Below are 22,030 nucleotides of genomic sequence, written 5' to 3'. Positions count from 1 at the left end.
ATTCTCATTGGGAAGATTAGATAAAGAAAGTGAGAAAGATTAAATGGAATAATATCGCAGAATCTTCATTCAAAGTAATGGTGTTTATAAGTGGTATTTATGTGTGTGATGGTTGGTTTTATCAAATATGTTTCATGAAACTATTCTGTTGGATCCTATAATCCTAAATTCCAGTTCATATCATTTTCAATTTTTTTAAAAATATCAAACACACAAAAAGCGAAATAACGTCTAAAACACTCAAACTCATAACAACTCAAACTAGAGGATGTATTGTGTTTGAAAATTTATACATAAAAATCATTTAAAATTTAAAAGTATATATTAAAATTTCATATCCAAATGAGGATGTTAAAATATAAAAATCTGTTTATATAGAATCATGATATTAAATTAAGTGTTTATTTCGTTAATATTCCATTCTAGAATAATTTTTTGCAAAACTATTTTAACTTTTTGAAATATTGTTATATTAATAAAAATTAAAAAATTCAAGGGTTGCGTTTACAACTGCCAGCAATTATTTATAAAGGCAAAAATGTAATTTCAAAAAATCTGTACATTTTTTTTTTTTTTTTTTGAAAATGAGAATGAATCTCAACAATATGAATCTGCAGTTCACCGTGATAATTCTTTCATTCAAGAAAGCTTATTATCTAACCGTCGGACATGCAAGATGACCGGGGAACATCGTTGTCGAGGACTAACGTTCTAACTTACTCGCAGACATCACCTCTAATAACCGGACTCAACTCCACATACTCTCTATCATGCACTTCTCATCTATCAACTTCTATCTACAAATCTCTCCTTCTGATTCAATACAACTCATATCTTACACTAACTTTCCATATATTACAAAAACAATATACCTTTTCCAAATATCTAACATGGTCAATATACTATGAACCATGCATTTATATCATCCTCAAATCAATATGATAATCCGGTTTCAAATATGCAGTATAGTCAGAATACTCTGAACTCTGCATTTTCACCATTCTCAACTCAATCATTCACTATCAAACTCTTCTATATAGGTCTAATACTGACCTTTCCCACAATTCACCATCTCAATTAATCAACATACTAGAAATCATATGTCTAAACTTAAGAATCCTAATCTTTTTAGATATCCACACTTAACTTGATCATCTAACTAAACTCTATGCTTCACTCACATCTCTAGACTATTCCTAAATAGTCCGACCATACCTCTATGTGAGGTTACACCACATTCTTCTCTAGAAAACCTATAACAATGATCTATATTCTAATTTCAAATACTAATAACCTGTTGCTCTGATACCAACTGTGACGCTCCGAGAATCCGGGGGTCTGGATTCTGACGTCACCACATAAAACCCATCTTTAAACCCTTTTGAAATCCTGTATTTTTTTTTTTTAAAAGATAATGAATCCAAATAATTTAAAACTTGAAAACATTTAATAAAAGATTTGAAAGACGTTAAATAAAAGATTTAAAAGAGAACATCTTCACCCCCAAAACAACAGGATCGCTTCCAGGTTACAGTATTGAAATTAGAATCAACCACTATTATTACACAACATCTCTTACCAAATCAGATCATCTTCGATAAGAAGAATCACTGTCAACTATTCCAGCTATGACTTACATCTGAATCTCAATAGCACAACTCGAGCTAGCATCAACCTTATCAATCTTCCTGGACACTTCTCGACCACTGGATCCTTAACACCTCTGACTCCTCGCCTAGCCTTAACTTTACTCGCAATCATAGACTAGTCATTCATCTTTAATCCTTTCTGAAATGGTTAAAAGAGAATAGCAAGAGTGAGCAACAATGCTCAGCAAGTAATAATAACAATGAAAGTTCTGAAGTGATATAGCAGAAATTCTCGAGTTCAAGATATAAAAAGATTCAACCTGAGTTCACAAATTCAGGTATTGTATAAAAGAATCACAATACCTTGCAGCAATAGAAACCTGAGGAATTCAATCCTTCACAAGAGAATTATTGAATTGGACTATCACATTTTAATTAAAAACCAAGGTTAGGATGCTGATCAGTCATACCTAACCCCGAGCAGGCCCCGCCATGCTCTATCACTGGATCCAAGGCACTCATTGGCCTATCATGACCACTCATTTGGTCTGACCACTCATCTGGTCCACATGTTTATATAAAAACAATAATCCAATTCTATAATTCAGTTCATGAAACCAATGTAAATTAACAGAACATAATCATAATCATCATCAACAACTGAATAATTTCAAATCAAACTTTGATAATAAACTTTTCATAAGTCACAGTCCATCCTTTCATAAATCATAGTTCAGGAAATCCCTAACTATTCAATATCCTCCATTATCGGCTAAGCAACTGAATTTAGCCTGCTAAACCAGCATGACAATGGCGGGTTGAATAATCAAGAAGATCCCAATTCATTCAAAGCTCTAACTATCACTGAGCAACACATGCTTCAATGACAATCTGAACTTCGAATTAATTTGTAAAACTGGAATTATCTGAATTTTTGAGAATTAGAAAAGGATGGATAAAATATATACACTTTCAAATATGAAAAAGTGAGGTACGAATATTTCCAACAGGTATAAAAAGAATGGATCAGAATATTCGCAAGATATCCAAGAGAAGGGTAAAGGATACTTGCCTTAAATCTGACTCCAGTCTCATAGCTCAACCTCATCTTTCCACTTTCACAATCTATTCATATCATAATTTCTAGACCATCTCTAGCCATACTCTATTCGCCACATCGCTTCGCTTACTCAATTCATCCCTTATTCGCTTTGCAATACCATTTCGACTTCCTGACGTCTTCGAGCGTACACGTCTCGTCCAAATCCTTTACGAGAATAAGATAATACTATAGTCACTAAACAATATATCGCATATACATATCACGTATATCGATACCCACTTATATATCCCTTTAAAATTATCACATAACACATAATCATGCTTTGACTCTATCATATAGTCAAGTCATATTCCACATAACATATCACAAATCAATTATCATATAAATCCTATCGATGATTTGACAGCGTCTCATCTATTTGTAGGACTATCCACATGTTATCCTATTCTGTCCAACAACCAATCAATCAATTCCAATTCCTATAATCCATATGTCCTTCTCCAATGTCAGTCTTACAAATCATCTATCATGAATAAGCACGTATATCACGTAATTATCAATTCACATCAAACAAGTCACATCTTGACACATATTGCATATTACGTAACATATAATCACATTCTAGATTCGATCATATTATCTTGCCATATTAAACTAGACTCCATGAGCTTACATCTCTCTTTCGTTTTACTCGATTCCGCCTTACGGATCAAAAGATATGCTCAAAACCGTTTTCTCACTCTCCAATCGACACATAACACATCCAATCAATAGAAGACAACACACTACACATAAGGTTTCCCACCCCAACTGATATCAAATCAAGTCTTGGGTTAAAAATAATTTTTCGGCAATTTTCTAGAATTTTTAAACATTTTTCGGAATTAAAATCGATAATAGAATCACTTTTGGAATAAATAATCAAGTCCGAATGCCCAAAACTGGACTTGAAATCATTTATAAACAACTGATGAGCCTTGGAAATAATTTAGAAAAATATTTCAAAGCTCGAAACTATTTTTCGGAATTTTTAAATCAAAAAGGATAATTAAATCCAAATAATTAATCAATTAAAATCAATTAATAACTAATTAAATTAATTAATCAATTAATATTTAAATTAATTGATCAATTAAAATAATTAATTACTAATTAATATTAATTAATAAACTAATTTAGATTTATTTTTGAATAAAGAAATAATTAAAAACTATTTTTGGAATCAAAATAATTAAATAAAAACAATTTTTGAAAATTAAAATAAAAAGGTTTAAAGTGTAAAGTTTTGAAAACTTTCAGCCAGGGTCAAAACTGTAACTTTCAGAAGTTACAGGGGCTGTTTTGTAAGATTTAAAACCTTAATACTAAAACTTCATCATCTTTGTAACATTGGTGACCAAACAGCAATTTGCCGTCGGCCACCCCACTAACTCGCCGGAAAACGATTATCCGGCGTCCTCCACTCCCCATAAACTCCAGATTTGATGTTCACACCACCAGGAACCCATTCCCATAATCAGAATCAGTAAATAGCATGTATTTTGGCCGGATTTTGGCCGGAAAGTCCAAGAACACCGCCGGTGTTCATAAACTCCGGCGAGTTAAACCGTGAATCCCCCACAAAATCTGATTAGATGAACATATTCCTCTTGAAACGCTCTTCCTAATGGTATAAACCAAAACAACGCAGAATTCCTAGATTAAAAACGCCTCTTTTTGAATTAAGAACATTCATAACCTCCAAGAACATTCAAGAACACCACTTCAAGAATCAAACCAACTTTTCTCCATGATTCCGAACTCGAAATTCAACATATAATATACCAAAACGACGAGGAAAAGACGTACTACAACATGGAATCATCAAAACAATCACACAAGATCATCTACGAAAACTCATCCTTTGAAATAATATAATTCGAATTTTGTAAAAATCCAAATAAATAATCTGTTATACCTGCGCTTGTTTTGATGATTAAACTATAATCTACGCGTCGAGAGCTTCGTTTTGACTATTCATACACCTCCATCGGATTCCAATAACGCCTTCAAATCTTCGTTTGATTATGAAGAACACGAAGAACACCGCTCGGTTTCTCTCGGTATTCGTGCAGAGAAACTGGTGAAATGATTTTACGGGTGAAAATCAGCTATAGAAAAGTCTATTTATATATACAAATAATTGGTACCCCTTTGGATCGTTTATGACATGAAAATACGTATTTAATAGCTTTATATTAATAAAGCGGGGTCCAATCGGTACCGGTTTTCGAGATAATCATCAAAACGGGGCATTTTAAATCAATCATTGGTCTGGGGTCCCATTTGCACGTATATCGATAAAAAGTAATATAATAATCAAAATATCTGGCTTTCACGTATATCGAGACAAACTGGATAATTATCAACAATTAAAATACCCGCAAAACTCCGCCGGACCGACTCCGGGGAAACCGTACTCCGGATCGAAAAAGTCAAAACACGAAAAATGTCCGGAATATTCAAATTAGGCTAAAGGTGAGTTTTGTTGAAACTTCCGGGAAGAAAATTTGCTACACCGTTACGAGTGGACGGTTTTACGGAAATCAAATAATTAATAATTACATATAAATATACGCAATTAAATCCGTAAATTGATTATAAAATCATCTAACATTCCATAAATCGATATGAAAATATCCAAATAAACTATATTTTCTCCTGAGCATATAGAACTTGAAATCTCTCAAATACGAACACATATGAGCAGTTAACGCAATAAACCAGATAATATAAAATTCACAAAAATTCATATATTAATCATATAATACTCATAATTAACCATAATTAATTAACCAACAAATCCACCAATACCACTTACTCACATCACACATATATTCACATAATAATCATCTAGAATTTTCGAAACAATATATAAATTCAGTTTTGAAAATACAATTATTTATCAATAATCCGGGGTTTAAATATAAAACCTTGAAAACTCATTAAACTGTAATAAAATATTAAATCTTATTCCTTTCTTTTTAAGAAAATCATTTATAATATTAAAAAATATTTTTAAAAATCCGGGTCATTACAATCTACCCCCCTTATAGGGATTCCATCCTCAGAATCAGAGAAAGAAGGAGGACGCAAAATCTGTAAAATCCATATTAATCCATAAAACAAGTATAATCACATACAACTATTCACATAATCACATCAATATTCAACTAGAGACAACAATAATATCTAGACAAATAGATTTGTAATAATCAAATCTGAATTTAATAATATGGGATATTACATTCTACCCCCCTTATAAGGATTCCGTCCCCGGAATCCCCCGAAGAAAACTAAAACGTACACACTTCGTAATATCGCATCGTCATCCACCTTTGATTAACTTTGGCATACCTTCAAAGTTAAAGAAATAGGAGAATCAAAACCTTCACAATTGCAAACTTCATTTCCCAAGAATCAATCTTTGGGAATTTCGGAGGAACAAGATATTTTCAAAATAGGTCACATTGGAATACAAGAGTGACTGGGAGATCAATACGATCAAATGAACTTAATGTTGCGTGTCCATATTAGACACTACTAAAGGTCGTTAACCTTCTTGTAATCACAACACACACAAGTGATGGCGTCCCATCCAACTCCTATCACACAGACAGGTATACCTTGTGTCCCCTATACATAGGGTTGTTCATCCCAATCAGATGGAAAGAATCCAAGAAATCTCAAGGAGCATCAAGGAATGTTAAGTTATATCGAGGAATATATTAAGGAACATCGAAAAGATATCAAAAAAAATATCATAAAGTCTCAAAGAATATCAACGAATATCAACGAATATTAAGGGATATCAAAAAAATATGAAAAAAATATCAAGGGATATCAAAGAATATCGAATAATATCAAGGAATTTCACTGTCTTTTCATAAACACACCTTTATCATACACTGATTCAATACTAACTCACACCAATGATCAATATCATTATCATCTTAGAATTTGAGAAATTGAAAATCTCGTTTATTGAAATGATATCATATAACTCACTGATGAAAAACATATAATCAAAAGAATCTTTAGTTGAAGAGAGGTATTGCCAAAGTCTTCTCAAATTCCCACTCTACTTTACGAAATCGATATTCGATTTATGTCATCCTTTCAACGTTCTCGATAATCAATCGATTTGACTCGTAATAGCCTCGTAAGATGTCATCGTAGACGTTATCGTTCGTAATAAGTCTGGCCCAAGTAGTTCACGTTCTCATGTTTCACCCAGTTGCCTTTGAAGTCCATAGCACCACACGTAGCATATCTTCGATTTTCTGAATTGTCGCCCTGTGGGTTATGGGCCCGCCTTGTCCCGCTTAACTTAAAACATCGTTGTCGAGGACTAACGTTCTAACTTACTCGCAGACATCACCTCTAATAACCGGACTCAACTCCACATACTCTCTATCATGCACTTCTCATCTATCAACTTCTATCTACAAATCTCTCCTTCTGATTCAATACAACTCATATCTTACACTAACTTTCCATATATTACAAAAACAATATACCTTTTCCAAATATCTAACATGGTCAATATACTATGAACCATGCATTTATATCATCCTCAAATCAATATGATAATCCGGTTTCAAATATGCAGTATAGTCAGAATACTCTGAACTCTGCATTTTCACCATTCTCAACTCAATCATTCACTATCAAACTCTTCTATATAGGTCTAATACTGACCTTTCCCACAATTCACCATCTCAATTAATCAACATACTAGAAATCATATGTCTAAACTTAAGAATCCTAATCTTTTTAGATATCCACACTTAACTTGATCATCTAACTAAACTCTATGCTTCACTCACATCTCTAGACTATTCCTAAATAGTCCGACCATACCTCTATGTGAGGTTACACCACATTCTTCTCTAGAAAACCTATAACAATGATCTATATTCTAATTTCAAATACTAATAACCTGTTGCTCTGATACCAACTGTGACGCTCCGAGAATCCGGGGGTCTGGATTCTGACGTCACCACATAAAACCCATCTTTAAACCCTTTTGAAATCCTGTATTTTTTTTTTTTAAAAGATAATGAATCCAAATAATTTAAAACTTGAAAACATTTAATAAAAGATTTGAAAGACGTTAAATAAAAGATTTAAAAGAGAACATCTTCACCCCCAAAACAACAGGATCGCTTCCAGGTTACAGTATTGAAATTAGAATCAACCACTATTATTACACAACATCTCTTACCAAATCAGATCATCTTCGATAAGAAGAATCACTGTCAACTATTCCAGCTATGACTTACATCTGAATCTCAATAGCACAACTCGAGCTAGCATCAACCTTATCAATCTTCCTGGACACTTCTCGACCACTGGATCCTTAACACCTCTGACTCCTCGCCTAGCCTTAACTTTACTCGCAATCATAGACTAGCCATTCATCTTTAATCCTTTCTGAAATGGTTAAAAGAGAATAGCAAGAGTGAGCAACAATGCTCAGCAAGTAATAATAACAATGAAAGTTCTGAAGTGATATAGCAGAAATTCTCGAGTTCAAGATATAAAAAGATTCAACCTGAGTTCACAAATTCAGGTATTGTATAAAAGAATCACAATACCTTGCAGCAATAGAAACCTGAGGAATTCAATCCTTCACAAGAGAATTATTGAATTGGACTATCACATTTTAATTAAAAACCAAGGTTAGGATGCTGATCAGTCATACCTAACCCCGAGCAGGCCCCGCCATGCTCTATCACTGGATCCAAGGCACTCATTGGCCTATCATGACCACTCATTTGGTCTGACCACTCATCTGGTCCACATGTTTATATAAAAACAATAATCCAATTCTATAATTCAGTTCATGAAACCAATGTAAATTAACAGAACATAATCATAATCATCATCAACAACTGAATAATTTCAAATCAAACTTTGATAATAAACTTTTCATAAGTCACAGTCCATCCTTTCATAAATCATAGTTCAGGAAATCCCTAACTATTCAATATCCTCCATTATCGGCTAAGCAACTGAATTTAGCCTGCTAAACCAGCATGACAATGGCGGGTTGAATAATCAAGAAGATCCCAATTCATTCAAAGCTCTAACTATCACTGAGCAACACATGCTTCAATGACAATCTGAACTTCGAATTAATTTGTAAAACTGGAATTATCTGAATTTTTGAGAATTAGAAAAGGATGGATAAAATATATACACTTTCAAATATGAAAAAGTGAGGTACGAATATTTCCAACAGGTATAAAAAGAATGGATCAGAATATTCGCAAGATATCCAAGAGAAGGGTAAAGGATACTTGCCTTAAATCTGACTCCAGTCTCATAGCTCAACCTCATCTTTCCACTTTCACAATCTATTCATATCATAATTTCTAGACCATCTCTAGCCATACTCTATTCGCCACATCGCTTCGCTTACTCAATTCATCCCTTATTCGCTTTGCAATACCATTTCGACTTCCTGACGTCTTCGAGCGTACACGTCTCGTCCAAATCCTTTACGAGAATAAGATAATACTATAGTCACTAAACAATATATCGCATATACATATCACGTATATCGATACCCACTTATATATCCCTTTAAAATTATCACATAACACATAATCATGCTTTGACTCTATCATATAGTCAAGTCATATTCCACATAACATATCACAAATCAATTATCATATAAATCCTATCGATGATTTGACAGCGTCTCATCTATTTGTAGGACTATCCACATGTTATCCTATTCTGTCCAACAACCAATCAATCAATTCCAATTCCTATAATCCATATGTCCTTCTCCAATGTCAGTCTTACAAATCATCTATCATGAATAAGCACGTATATCACGTAATTATCAATTCACATCAAACAAGTCACATCTTGACACATATTGCATATTACGTAACATATAATCACATTCTAGATTCGATCATATTATCTTGCCATATTAAACTAGACTCCATGAGCTTACATCTCTCTTTCGTTTTACTCGATTCCGCCTTACGGATCAAAAGATATGCTCAAAACCGTTTTCTCACTCTCCAATCGACACATAACACATCCAATCAATAGAAGACAACACACTACACATAAGGTTTCCCACCCCAACTGATATCAAATCAAGTCTTGGGTTAAAAATAATTTTTCGGCAATTTTCTAGAATTTTTAAACATTTTTCGGAATTAAAATCGATAATAGAATCACTTTTGGAATAAATAATCAAGTCCGAATGCCCAAAACTGGACTTGAAATCATTTATAAACAACTGATGAGCCTTGGAAATAATTTAGAAAAATATTTCAAAGCTCGAAACTATTTTTCGGAATTTTTAAATCAAAAAGGATAATTAAATCCAAATAATTAATCAATTAAAATCAATTAATAACTAATTAAATTAATTAATCAATTAATATTTAAATTAATTGATCAATTAAAATAATTAATTACTAATTAATATTAATTAATAAACTAATTTAGATTTATTTTTGAATAAAGAAATAATTAAAAACTATTTTTGGAATCAAAATAATTAAATAAAAACAATTTTTGAAAATTAAAATAAAAAGGTTTAAAGTGTAAAGTTTTGAAAACTTTCAGCCAGGGTCAAAACTGTAACTTTCAGAAGTTACAGGGGCTGTTTTGTAAGATTTAAAACCTTAATACTAAAACTTCATCATCTTTGTAACATTGGTGACCAAACAGCAATTTGCCGTCGGCCACCCCACTAACTCGCCGGAAAACGATTATCCGGCGTCCTCCACTCCCCATAAACTCCAGATTTGATGTTCACACCACCAGGAACCCATTCCCATAATCAGAATCAGTAAATAGCATGTATTTTGGCCGGATTTTGGCCGGAAAGTCCAAGAACACCGCCGGTGTTCATAAACTCCGGCGAGTTAAACCGTGAATCCCCCACAAAATCTGATTAGATGAACATATTCCTCTTGAAACGCTCTTCCTAATGGTATAAACCAAAACAACGCAGAATTCCTAGATTAAAAACGCCTCTTTTTGAATTAAGAACATTCATAACCTCCAAGAACATTCAAGAACACCACTTCAAGAATCAAACCAACTTTTCTCCATGATTCCGAACTCGAAATTCAACATATAATATACCAAAACGACGAGGAAAAGACGTACTACAACATGGAATCATCAAAACAATCACACAAGATCATCTACGAAAACTCATCCTTTGAAATAATATAATTCGAATTTTGTAAAAATCCAAATAAATAATCTGTTATACCTGCGCTTGTTTTGATGATTAAACTATAATCTACGCGTCGAGAGCTTCGTTTTGACTATTCATACACCTCCATCGGATTCCAATAACGCCTTCAAATCTTCGTTTGATTATGAAGAACACGAAGAACACCGCTCGGTTTCTCTCGGTATTCGTGCAGAGAAACTGGTGAAATGATTTTACGGGTGAAAATCAGCTATAGAAAAGTCTATTTATATATACAAATAATTGGTACCCCTTTGGATCGTTTATGACATGAAAATACGTATTTAATAGCTTTATATTAATAAAGCGGGGTCCAATCGGTACCGGTTTTCGAGATAATCATCAAAACGGGGCATTTTAAATCAATCATTGGTCTGGGGTCCCATTTGCACGTATATCGATAAAAAGTAATATAATAATCAAAATATCTGGCTTTCACGTATATCGAGACAAACTGGATAATTATCAACAATTAAAATACCCGCAAAACTCCGCCGGACCGACTCCGGGGAAACCGTACTCCGGATCGAAAAAGTCAAAACACGAAAAATGTCCGGAATATTCAAATTAGGCTAAAGGTGAGTTTTGTTGAAACTTCCGGGAAGAAAATTTGCTACACCGTTACGAGTGGACGGTTTTACGGAAATCAAATAATTAATAATTACATATAAATATACGCAATTAAATCCGTAAATTGATTATAAAATCATCTAACATTCCATAAATCGATATGAAAATATCCAAATAAACTATATTTTCTCCTGAGCATATAGAACTTGAAATCTCTCAAATACGAACACATATGAGCAGTTAACGCAATAAACCAGATAATATAAAATTCACAAAAATTCATATATTAATCATATAATACTCATAATTAACCATAATTAATTAACCAACAAATCCACCAATACCACTTACTCACATCACACATATATTCACATAATAATCATCTAGAATTTTCGAAACAATATATAAATTCAGTTTTGAAAATACAATTATTTATCAATAATCCGGGGTTTAAATATAAAACCTTGAAAACTCATTAAACTGTAATAAAATATTAAATCTTATTCCTTTCTTTTTAAGAAAATCATTTATAATATTAAAAAATATTTTTAAAAATCCGGGTCATTACAATCTACCCCCCTTATAGGGATTCCATCCTCAGAATCAGAGAAAGAAGGAGGACGCAAAATCTGTAAAATCCATATTAATCCATAAAACAAGTATAATCACATACAACTATTCACATAATCACATCAATATTCAACTAGAGACAACAATAATATCTAGACAAATAGATTTGTAATAATCAAATCTGAATTTAATAATATGGGATATTACACTAACGAAAACTAAAAATCGAAAATGAGAATTCAAAACTCAAAAATGTAACTAATCATATGATATAAAAATGATTACATATACCCAATCTCCTCCGAATCAGGCAAAATAGATCAAGAAATGACAAAATAGGATACAAAACAACACATACACTAATAGATTCAAGCACACACCATTATACTTAATCATGAAAATTATGAGCCACACTATAATAATATATACTGTGAATCCATAAATAATCACATAACCATAATCATGAAATTTTATGTATTGGAAAGATCGCACCTTGTCGAAAAAACTAAAAGCTTCTTGAAACTCGACAATCTTATTTGGAAGAATGGCGCGCCCGGGATTGTTAAGCATGATCCGACTAACAATCGATCGTATACGATCATTGTCATTCCCACTCCACACGAAGTCATAACACGGTAACTAGACGAAGAATTTATCTTCACACGGCGGAATCGGATACCAACTCACCGCTTTGGGATCAAACACGTCATCATAATTGGTAGAAAAATCGAAACTTCCAAGAACAGTTTTCTTGAACTATATGAAGACTTTTTGACTTCAATTTCGATTTGACTTGTAGTTGCGGAGAACTTGGCCACAGATTATCTCCGGAGCTTGGAACAAAAATTGTTGCAGGGGTAGAGGCAGATACTGGGATGATTGAATTTGATCGCGATAAGATGTACAACTTTGTTTTGTTTGCAAATTGCAGAAATGGTAGAGTTTGAATGAGGTGGGATGTGTGATAGGTGGACAAATTAGTTAAATGAGTTGTTTTATGGCAATAGAGCAATAGAGGATGAAGGTTAGACTAAGAGGCTCTAGGTGATGCAAATCAGTGTGGCATCAAAAGTATTCATCGTTAAAGTAGTAAGCTAAAGTGAGGTGTTTTTAGGTTTTACCTTCAAAAGTTCATCTGAAATACGGATAACACACCCATGGAACTTAATTCAAAGAGAAGTGAGGAATCTCAAGTGATACTGTGATAGTAATACAGACGTAAAAAAAAAAAAAAAAAAATCTGTACATTTAATTGCACTAGTTCAAGTTGCACTAAAAAGACAACAAATCAGTACATTAACATGGAAAAAAATATATACCTACGCATCATGTTGCACCTCGACGAGCAGCGTGGTCAAAGATCCAAAAATTCAAATTTAGAGCAGATTATTTTAAATTCTCCTTTAGCGGTGATCCAAAAAGTAATCCAAACTGATCCAATTTGGATCACCAAAATTTGAATCACCTACTTTATTATAAAATAATGATTTTGTTATTTCTTATCTTTCGTTTATCAGACTTAAAATTAATTTATGACTATTAATATTTAATTAATAATTAATAAAATTAATGTTTTAGTAAAAATTTAGAACAATAGGAAAGAAAATTTTATTAAAATTTAAAAAAAGAGTACATTACATTCATAAAATTATAAGTACATAAAATGCATAAAAATAAAATTACAATACCGGAAAATGACTAGAAAATAGCACGTAATTAAAAATTTTAAATTAGTCGAACAGATTATTTCTGTTTCCTCCGAGATAATCAAAATACTGTTCGTAGCTATTCATATCATTTTGAGATCCTTGAGCTTCATCTTCATTTCCTTGATTTTGTGATACTCTTATTCATGTTAAAAAATTGACTAAATTAATTAATTAAATAGAATATAAGTAGTTTTTTTTAAAGATAAATATAAGTAGTTAATAATGCTTAAAAATTAAATTTAAGATTATATAGTTTAACATAAAATTTATGTAATATTATATACAAAAAATAATTTGGATCAGAATTTAGATAACATTGCTGGAATTGGTCAGAAATTTAAATCACAATTTAGATCAGTTATCTAATTTTAGATTTTTGGATCACCGGAGATGGTCCAGCAAAAATTCTGACAAGTGGACGAGAGAAGGTAGGAGAGGACAAGGAGTGTTTAGCGTGGCAGGATTCAACCAAAGGCAGAATGCTGAGTGTTTAGCGCGGCAGGATTCAACTAAAAGCAGAACGCTCAGGAGAGAAAAAATAAGATTATAATTAAATTAAAAATAACCTAAGAATGTAATAAGATGATATGTAACTATGTGTATAGAGATTCTGAATGTTATTAATAAAAATGAAATCGATCAAAAATTGTTAACTAATATAACAAACGGGACTTGGAAATTTTTTGCTGTAATTTTTAGATTCACATTTATTAAAAACTCATTCAATATTAAATTCATAGATATATACAAACTAAATCCTATAAAATTTATCAATAATTATTCATTCCGCATTCAAAACATGATACTGAGTCTTTTAGAATAAAATGTTGATACTAGGTGTCAATTATATTTTTACCGGTCAATAAAATCGATTATAAGCTTAAGCACATAAATTATTAAGTTTTGTAAATATATAAGATCAAATATTAATCAAATTAAATTATTAATTTTGTTATAAATTAAAAACTCGAAAATAAATTAATTTTAAATTATAATAATTTTTTCTGTATTCCATATATAAAATATGCATGTATAATTTTGAATACAAAGTTATTATATTTTGTAAATGATAAGCACTATGTAATAGTTCTTACAATAATAAATTTCAATATAATACACAAATATACCCATATCACAAGCATGCTGATATTTATATAATTTATTATCTACTTACAACTTCATTACTACATATATTAAATTATATTAAAAATTAAATATTATATATATATATATATTTAATAATCCACCTACATTTATATCAAATTTGTATCTTTAAATGAATTCATATTTATTTATTTATACAAACTCTGATTTAGCTTCAAAATTCCACGATTCTAAATAAATATTTTGTAAATTCTTATAAGCATATTTGGATTACATATCAAAATAATATAATTGACTATTTCAAAAAAAAGAAAAATATAATTGACAACTCTTATTTTATTTTGCTGGTAATTATACAAAAAAAACTCTCTCTTCATAAAAAAATTATATAGAAAAAATCCCAATTTAATCTTAAAAGAAAAAAAATGCTGGCAAGTCTTTACTGTGAATTCTTAAACACTCCTGGGTAGATTTCTTCATCTCACATGATATATACGCACACAAAATAGAGAAAATAATTATTCATATTCACTAAAATTTATATCAACATTTTAGAAATTTCAATCACTCCGCCACCATGAGAATGTCGTTATCGCCGTCGTCTCCGTCGGCTGACGGCAAATTCTACGACCGTGAAAAAGATGCCGACTTGCTCTTCCGATCCAAACCGGTATCCGAGATCCGAACCATCGAAGCTTCGACCCGGAAACAGATCGATGACAAGAGCGAAGAGCTCCGGCAGCTCGTCGGAAACCGGTACCGCGATCTCATTGACTCGGCTGACTCGATCGTGCTGATGAAGAAGTCGGCTGAGTCGATCTCAGAGAATATTTCAGCGATTCATGACGCGATTCTCAATTCGCTCTCTTTAACTTCCGCGAACAAATCGGTGAGTGCTCCGAACTCGACCCGATCCAAAACATATGGCATTGCGTGTAGAGTTAAGTATTTAGTCGATACACCGGAGAATATTTGGGGACATTTAGATGAATTCATGTTTTTAGAGTCGGCTACTAGGTATATGAGAGCTAAGCATGTGCATTTTAGTTTAGATCAGATGAATGATGCGAGTAATCGAAACGTGTTAGTGAATTTCCCGCTGTTGAGGCATCAGTGGCAGATTGTTGAGAGTTTTAAGGCTCAGATATCGGTTAGGAGTCGAGAGAGGTTGTTGTTGTTGGATTTGTCGAAAGGAGTTGGTGTTGGTGTGTATGCTGATGCGCTTGCGGCTGTTGCGGTTATTGATGAGCTGGATCCGGTTCAGGTCTTAGGTTTGTTTTTGGAGTCGAGGAAGTCGTGTATTTCGCAGAAATTGAGTGGTTGTTTGAGTGGGAGTAATGTAGGTGGTGAGGAAGTGATTAGTGTGTTTTGTGAGGTTTTAAAGGTGATTCAGGTTAGTGTAGCGCAGGTCGGGGAGTTGTTTATGCAAGTGTTGAGTGATATGCCAGTGTTCTATAAGACAATTTTGAGTTCACCCCCTGTGTCGCAGTTGTTTGGTGGAATTACCAATCCGGAGGAGGAAGTTAGGTTGTGGAAGGCGTTTAGGGATAAGTTGGAGTCTGTGATGGTAATGCTTGATCGTGATTATATCGCACAGTCGTGTTCGGATTGGTTGAGGAACTGTGGGGCTGAGATAGTTTCAAAGATTAATGGGAGATTTTTGATTGATGTGATTGAGAATGGTCATCAGCTTGCTGCTGCTGAGAAGATGATGCGTGAGACTATGGAAGGGAAGTTGGTGTTGGAAGGGAGTTTGGAGTGGCTTAAGAGTGTGTTTGGTTCTGAAGTCGAGTTGCCGTGGAAGAGAACTCGCGAGCTTGTTTTGGGAGATGATGCAGATCTGTGGGACGAGATATTTGAAAATGCTTTTATCGGGAGAATGGAAGCAATCATAGAATCTGGATTTTATGAGCTGAGTAAATCTGTTAATGTGAAGGAGTCGATTCATGGTATTGCCGAGGCAAATGGTGACCGAGTTGATTTTCAGGCATACATGAATAGATCTCCAATAGGTGGTGGGGTTTGGTTCATGGATTTATATAATAAATCAGGTGGTTCGAAAGTTCATGCTGAAGAAACTGATTTTCGCTCCTGCCTCAGTGCTTACCTCGGGACTGAAGTTAGCAGGATAAGGGATGTTTTGGACAGTCACTGTGAGAGTGTCCTAGAGGATCTTTTGAGCTTTTTGGAATCTCCAAAGGCGTCTTCGAGATTAAAGAACCTAGCTCCTTATCTACAAAATAAGTGTTACGGGAGTATGTCTACCATACTTAAAGAGCTTAAGACCGAGATGGAACAATTGTATGATGCCATGAAAAATAGTAACAAGGAAGGTGAGTTCGTGTTACCCCCATCTATAACTGTTCAGAGGTCTCTATTTATTGGGAGACTGTTGTTTGCATTCCAAAAACATTCGAAACACATTCCTGTAATACTTGGCTCACCAAAGTTGTGGGTGAACAAAGCTGTGGCTGACATCCCTGGCAAGTCAGCCGTCTCAAGGCTTTCCTCAGTCGAATCTCCTAGGCATGACAGGACCATAAAAAGTAGTGCTTCTTTGAAAAGGCAGAATTCTGTAGTCACTGCAGCTTTATATGGAGCTAATGATGCTTCAAGCCCACAACTTGAAGAACTTAATAGAGCAATACAAGACCTTTGCATTAGAGCTCATAATTTATGGATATCCTGGGTCTCAGAAGAGCTTTCAGCAATTCTATCTCGCGATCTTATGCAAGATTACAGTCTATCAGCAACAGCTTCGATGAGAGTAAGTGCTTTTAAAAATATGCTGAATGAAAATAGATTCTTTTGTCTTGTTCATTGTTCGCTTTCTTGTTATTGTATTGTTTTGATCTCTTTCTGTTTACTATCATATATATGGTTAGTGGAAAGAACATATATTTAAGTGAATTTAAGTCTTAACATGTAGGTGGTTCTAAAATACCAAAGGCAGCTGTTCAACCCTTTGTAGAAAAAAAGCACTATAGTCTATACAGTTGTTGAGGTACCTTAGAGGAATTGCGACCACGTAACAGCTGATTATAAGATACAAGACTTTTAATGAGCATGCATATAAATTATTTCACTACATTTTTTTTTCTTTATCTCTGAACATGGAAACTGCTAAAATGACAAAATGTGAACTATTAAACTTCATAGCAGACCATTATACCCATGTTCCCAAAGCAATAACTTGAATTCCTTCTTCTAACCATCATACCATGTTCAAGCCTGGTGTTGGAACTATAAGCATGCAACTGGGCATCTATATTTATGGAGGTTTAAGCACTATGATAAAACTCATTGTCTTCCTTGTTTTCAGTTTATAATCTGCCCGCCTTGCCGAGTATAAGAATTTTCTTCTTGACACTTTTTTATTGTACCCAACTAATTTAGCGGGAAAAAAGGAAATAAGTATCCAGTTCATCTCTTATAGTGTATACTTTATACCTCTCACTTTAAACCTATTTGCATTTTTTATTAGTTGTGGTCGATATATATTGTCAGCCTTTGTCATGTGTGCAATGAGTCTATGTAGTCTTCTGTCTTTTTAACATCAATTGTTTGCTTTCAACATTGTACTTTTGCAATTAAATTCACTAAAATTACAATTCTTTTAAAAGTTTTTGCTAATTTTCTAAGCTAATAACTTTTTATTCATTCAATAGGGTTGGGAGGAGACAGTTGTCAAGCCCGAGCAGTCTGCGGATAGCCCCTCAGAGATGAAAATATCACTTCCCTCTATGCCTTCCTTGTATATTACTTCTTTCTTGTTCCAAGCTTGTGAAGAAATTCATAGAGTTGGTGGTCATGTTCTAGACAGAACAATTTTGCAGAATTTTGCCTTGAAGTTATTGGAAAAGGTATTATAATTTAGTTGAACATATAATTATTCTATATCTTTTTCGTTTGTTAAGTGATTATTCTATATAGAAATCTAGCATGCTGGTATAATCTCTAATTTTATACTCCATTGTTTAACACCCAGAGTATAGCACCCTGATTTAGTAAATTAAATTGATAATATAATGGTTGTTCTAATGGATTCAAGTTTTCCAAATTCTCTTCTGACAACTTTATACATCGATTTTCTTTTGGAAGTTGTTTTACATCACCTTGTCGTGTAAAAGAAGTTTCAGTTCATCTTACACCGCTGATTAAATATATGTTATGCAGGTCATTGGTATATATGGGGATCTTCTTTCTAATCAAGAGGTTCTTGATACGCGTGTGTCAGAAAAAGGAGTGCTTCAAATTCTCTTAGATTTAAGATTTTCTGCTGACATTCTTTCCGGGGGTGATTCTAGTGGGAATGGAGATGTTTCGAGACCTCCCAAAGTAAAGACTTCTTATAGAAAGAGACAGGATAAACACCAAACAAAAAAGTCTGTCAGTGGGGAGCGAATAGATGCGTTAATCAATCGTCTTGCACAGAGGCTGGATCCAATAGATTGGCTCACGTAAGCCTTTTTTCTAATGTTATTTCCTGTGCTAAATAATTTGGACCTCGTTATGATTCAAATAGCCCACTTCGACTCAGGTCCAATGAATTGCACATATTTTTTAGGACTCGTTTTGAGATCTCTTTCTTCATCTGCTTTTAAAGTCAAACTTCTATTCTGTAAAATTTTTCTTTTAATTAAGAATTTTTGTAATGGTTTGATACATGATGTTCTTGTTGGAAGATCTAAGAAAGGATGGGAGATATTGAGAAATATATATAGATTTTAATTAAAGTTTTCTATATATTTGCAAAGAGGAGATAGGATCTAGTCTTATTACTATAAGGCTCCTAACTGTTCATATATGTTAAGCTACAGTCATTCAAATATTTTACGTTTCAGGTATTACAAAAAACTATGCAATAGTTAATATCTTATGATATAAGTTCATTTGACCTCTTTCCTCCTATCTCTTGTATCAATTATGCTAGAATAGTTGGAGTGACGCTGTATTCTGTTTTTGCTCATTTTAAGGTATGAGCCATATTTATGGGAGAATGAGAAGCAGTCCTATCTACGTCATGCTGTCCTCTTTGGGTTCTTTGTGCAACTCAACCGGATGTACACAGACGCTGTGCAAAAGTTACCTACTAATTCAGAATCAAATATTATGAGATGCTCCACTGTTCCCCGCTTCAAATACCTTCCAATTAGGTATATGTTCTTATTTTAATAAACTTAAGGCCTTGCTCCCGAGTTTTTTCATGAGAGAAAGCAAGTGAATGCAAGTGAAAGAAAGTGTGCTTTCACTTTCATCCCACTTTTGGAGTGAAAGTTTTAGAGTGAAAGTATGCTATATTTTCACTCACTTTCACTCGCTTTCCTCCCTTTAAAAAACTCGGGAGCACGAGTAGGAGTGAAAGTTAGATAACTTTCTTTCCTCTTCACTTGCTTTCCTCCCTTTTTAAAACTCGGGAGCAGGGTGTAAATTAATTTTTTTTTATCAATGGGCCTTTGTGTTTGTATTCATAGAAGGTCTAAACCTTTCGTATGAATAACTGTATCTCTACTATATTCTTATTATTATGGAGTACTGTATTATACATGTTTTAGTTGTTGCCGTAGTGTGTGATTTGTTTAGATTACAAGGAGGGCCTCTTTTGCAATAGCAAACAACTAAGGAGTACAATCTAGCTACTTTAGATTTACTGCTTTGTAATGATTGGTTACATTTATTATTATTTTCAGTGCCCCGGCATTGTCAGCAAAGGGAACAAGTAAGACATCTATCTCAGCATCCATGGATGATGTCTCTTCAAGAAATTCGTGGAAAGATTACATGCACAATGAGCATTCCCGAAATATTGATATTGATGAGGATTCAGGTTTTGGGGTGGCAACTCCTTTTTTGAAATCTTTCATGCAGGTAATAAGCATAATCATAATTATATATACATTAGTAGATTCCTGAACTAACTTTCGGAGGAAGTCATTACTTATAAGTTGTTTTAGTTTGAGAAATTTAAATTCGAATCGGCGTTTTTCTGGCGGTTAAATAATTGCTTCTGTATTGGCAGGTTGGAAGCAGATTTGGTGAGAGTACCCTAAGACTGGGTTCCATGCTAACAGATGGACAAGTTAGTAGGTTTGGTGACATTTTACCTGTCCAAGCTGCAGGGCTTCTTTCATCATTTACAGCCGGCAGACCAGATATCTGATTGCCTTGTGTACCTTTTTGCATCCTTATCGGTGATGTATCTGGGAAGCCAAGCCCTCCAAAGAAAAGATATTCGTAAAGGCCAACAGAATTCCACATCTGAGCTCACTTTTTTGAGTCAAGTACAGTTGTAACCATAGACAATACAAATTATAGACAAATATATATACACTCAACTTAAGGCGCTGAGAGCACATGTGGTAGTTGTTTCCAAAGTTATTTTAAATTTAATCGTTCGAAGTTCTTAAAAGTCGGATGCTGCTGCTCCAGTTGCGAGTGACCTAGTTACTATTTTAAAATTCTGTCTTGAGGATTTTCTTGGCTTGCCTATATTTAGTCTTCAACAGGTTTACATAGATTTGTGGAGGAGTCAAGCAGATAAGGAACAAGAAGAAGAAAGACTGAGATTATGGTTCTTTGGCCTTTGATCATTTGACATTCTATCAAGTTGCCAAGGGAAAATAACGGATATCAAGCCGTCTGATCCACTTTGGCAGGTTGTGTTCTTCAATTGTGCAATCCTTTGGTGGTGTGGGTACCTGACTTGGGGCACTATTTCACTGCTTTGGGCAAGACAAATGACAAGGTGAGTTTCGGTTTTAATCGCGACCACGTCTACCTAAAGCTTAGGCAAGTTCTGTTTCCAAGATGGCTGACGACCTTGGTACAGCATCTTTCGTGGCATTTGCCGATGTTATTGCGATCCTTCTATTGACTTGTATGCAATGATATTATTTGTATGTATGGACTTCACTGAAGTCAAGTTTGTTTATCGTTTGTGTTGTAAATGGAACTACTCATGTTTATTAGCAGATTCTGAATATTACCAATGATGTGATGCACTGTCTGAGTCTGCTGCTTTTAAGAGGTTTTAACCAGTCCTTTATTTAAAATAATAAAATTATTTTTATTACCTAGTGTTAGTAAAAGAGGAAACACGACTTAGCAAAAAAAAAAGAAAGAAGAGGGAAACATGAAAGTCCAGAAT

At 33.5% G+C, this 22,030-nt stretch overlaps 1 protein-coding gene and 1 long non-coding RNA gene across 2 annotated transcripts; one reads left to right on the top strand and one right to left on the bottom strand.

The window, feature by feature from the left end:
• Window positions 1-1,794: 1,794 nt before the first annotated feature.
• Window positions 1,795-12,268, bottom strand: LOC135147350 (uncharacterized). The gene is made up of 3 exons (XR_010284895.1): window positions 10,949-12,268; window positions 4,610-9,195; window positions 1,795-2,856 (listed from the first exon to the last, which is right to left on the bottom strand). It is a non-coding gene; the product is annotated as an uncharacterized LOC135147350 (long non-coding RNA).
• A 3,082-nt stretch (window positions 12,269-15,350) lies between these two features.
• LOC108227535 (conserved oligomeric Golgi complex subunit 1) lies at window positions 15,351-21,854 on the top strand. The gene is made up of 6 exons (XM_017402731.2): window positions 15,351-17,650; window positions 18,552-18,746; window positions 19,060-19,343; window positions 19,860-20,039; window positions 20,574-20,751; window positions 20,903-21,854. The coding sequence occupies exons 1-6, from the start codon at window positions 15,461-15,463 to the stop codon at window positions 21,041-21,043; spliced, it is 3,168 nt and encodes a 1,055-aa protein (XP_017258220.2). The 5' UTR covers window positions 15,351-15,460; the 3' UTR covers window positions 21,044-21,854.
• The last annotated feature ends 176 nt before the right edge of the window (window positions 21,855-22,030 follow it).

Source organism: Daucus carota, chromosome 6 (genome assembly GCF_001625215.2).
Source record: "Daucus carota subsp. sativus chromosome 6, DH1 v3.0, whole genome shotgun sequence".
Lineage (NCBI taxonomy): Eukaryota > Viridiplantae > Streptophyta > Magnoliopsida > Apiales > Apiaceae > Daucus > Daucus carota.
The sequence above is the reverse complement of the archived record's forward strand: the minus strand, read 5'-3'. Positions and strand labels throughout refer to the sequence as shown.

What these genes read in the sequence shown, in the direction of transcription:
- LOC108227535 (XM_017402731.2), top strand. Translation starts at nt 15,461, where the DNA reads ATGAGAATGTCGTTATCGCCGTCGTCTCCGTCGGCTGACGGCAAATTC. An exon ending in GATCCAATAGATTGGCTCAC is followed by an intron (nt 19,344 to 19,859) that starts GTAAGCCTTTTT and finishes GCTCATTTTAAG; the next exon opens with GTATGAGCCATATTTATGGG. An exon ending in TTTTGAAATCTTTCATGCAG is followed by an intron (nt 20,752 to 20,902) that starts GTAATAAGCATA and finishes CTGTATTGGCAG; the next exon opens with GTTGGAAGCAGATTTGGTGA.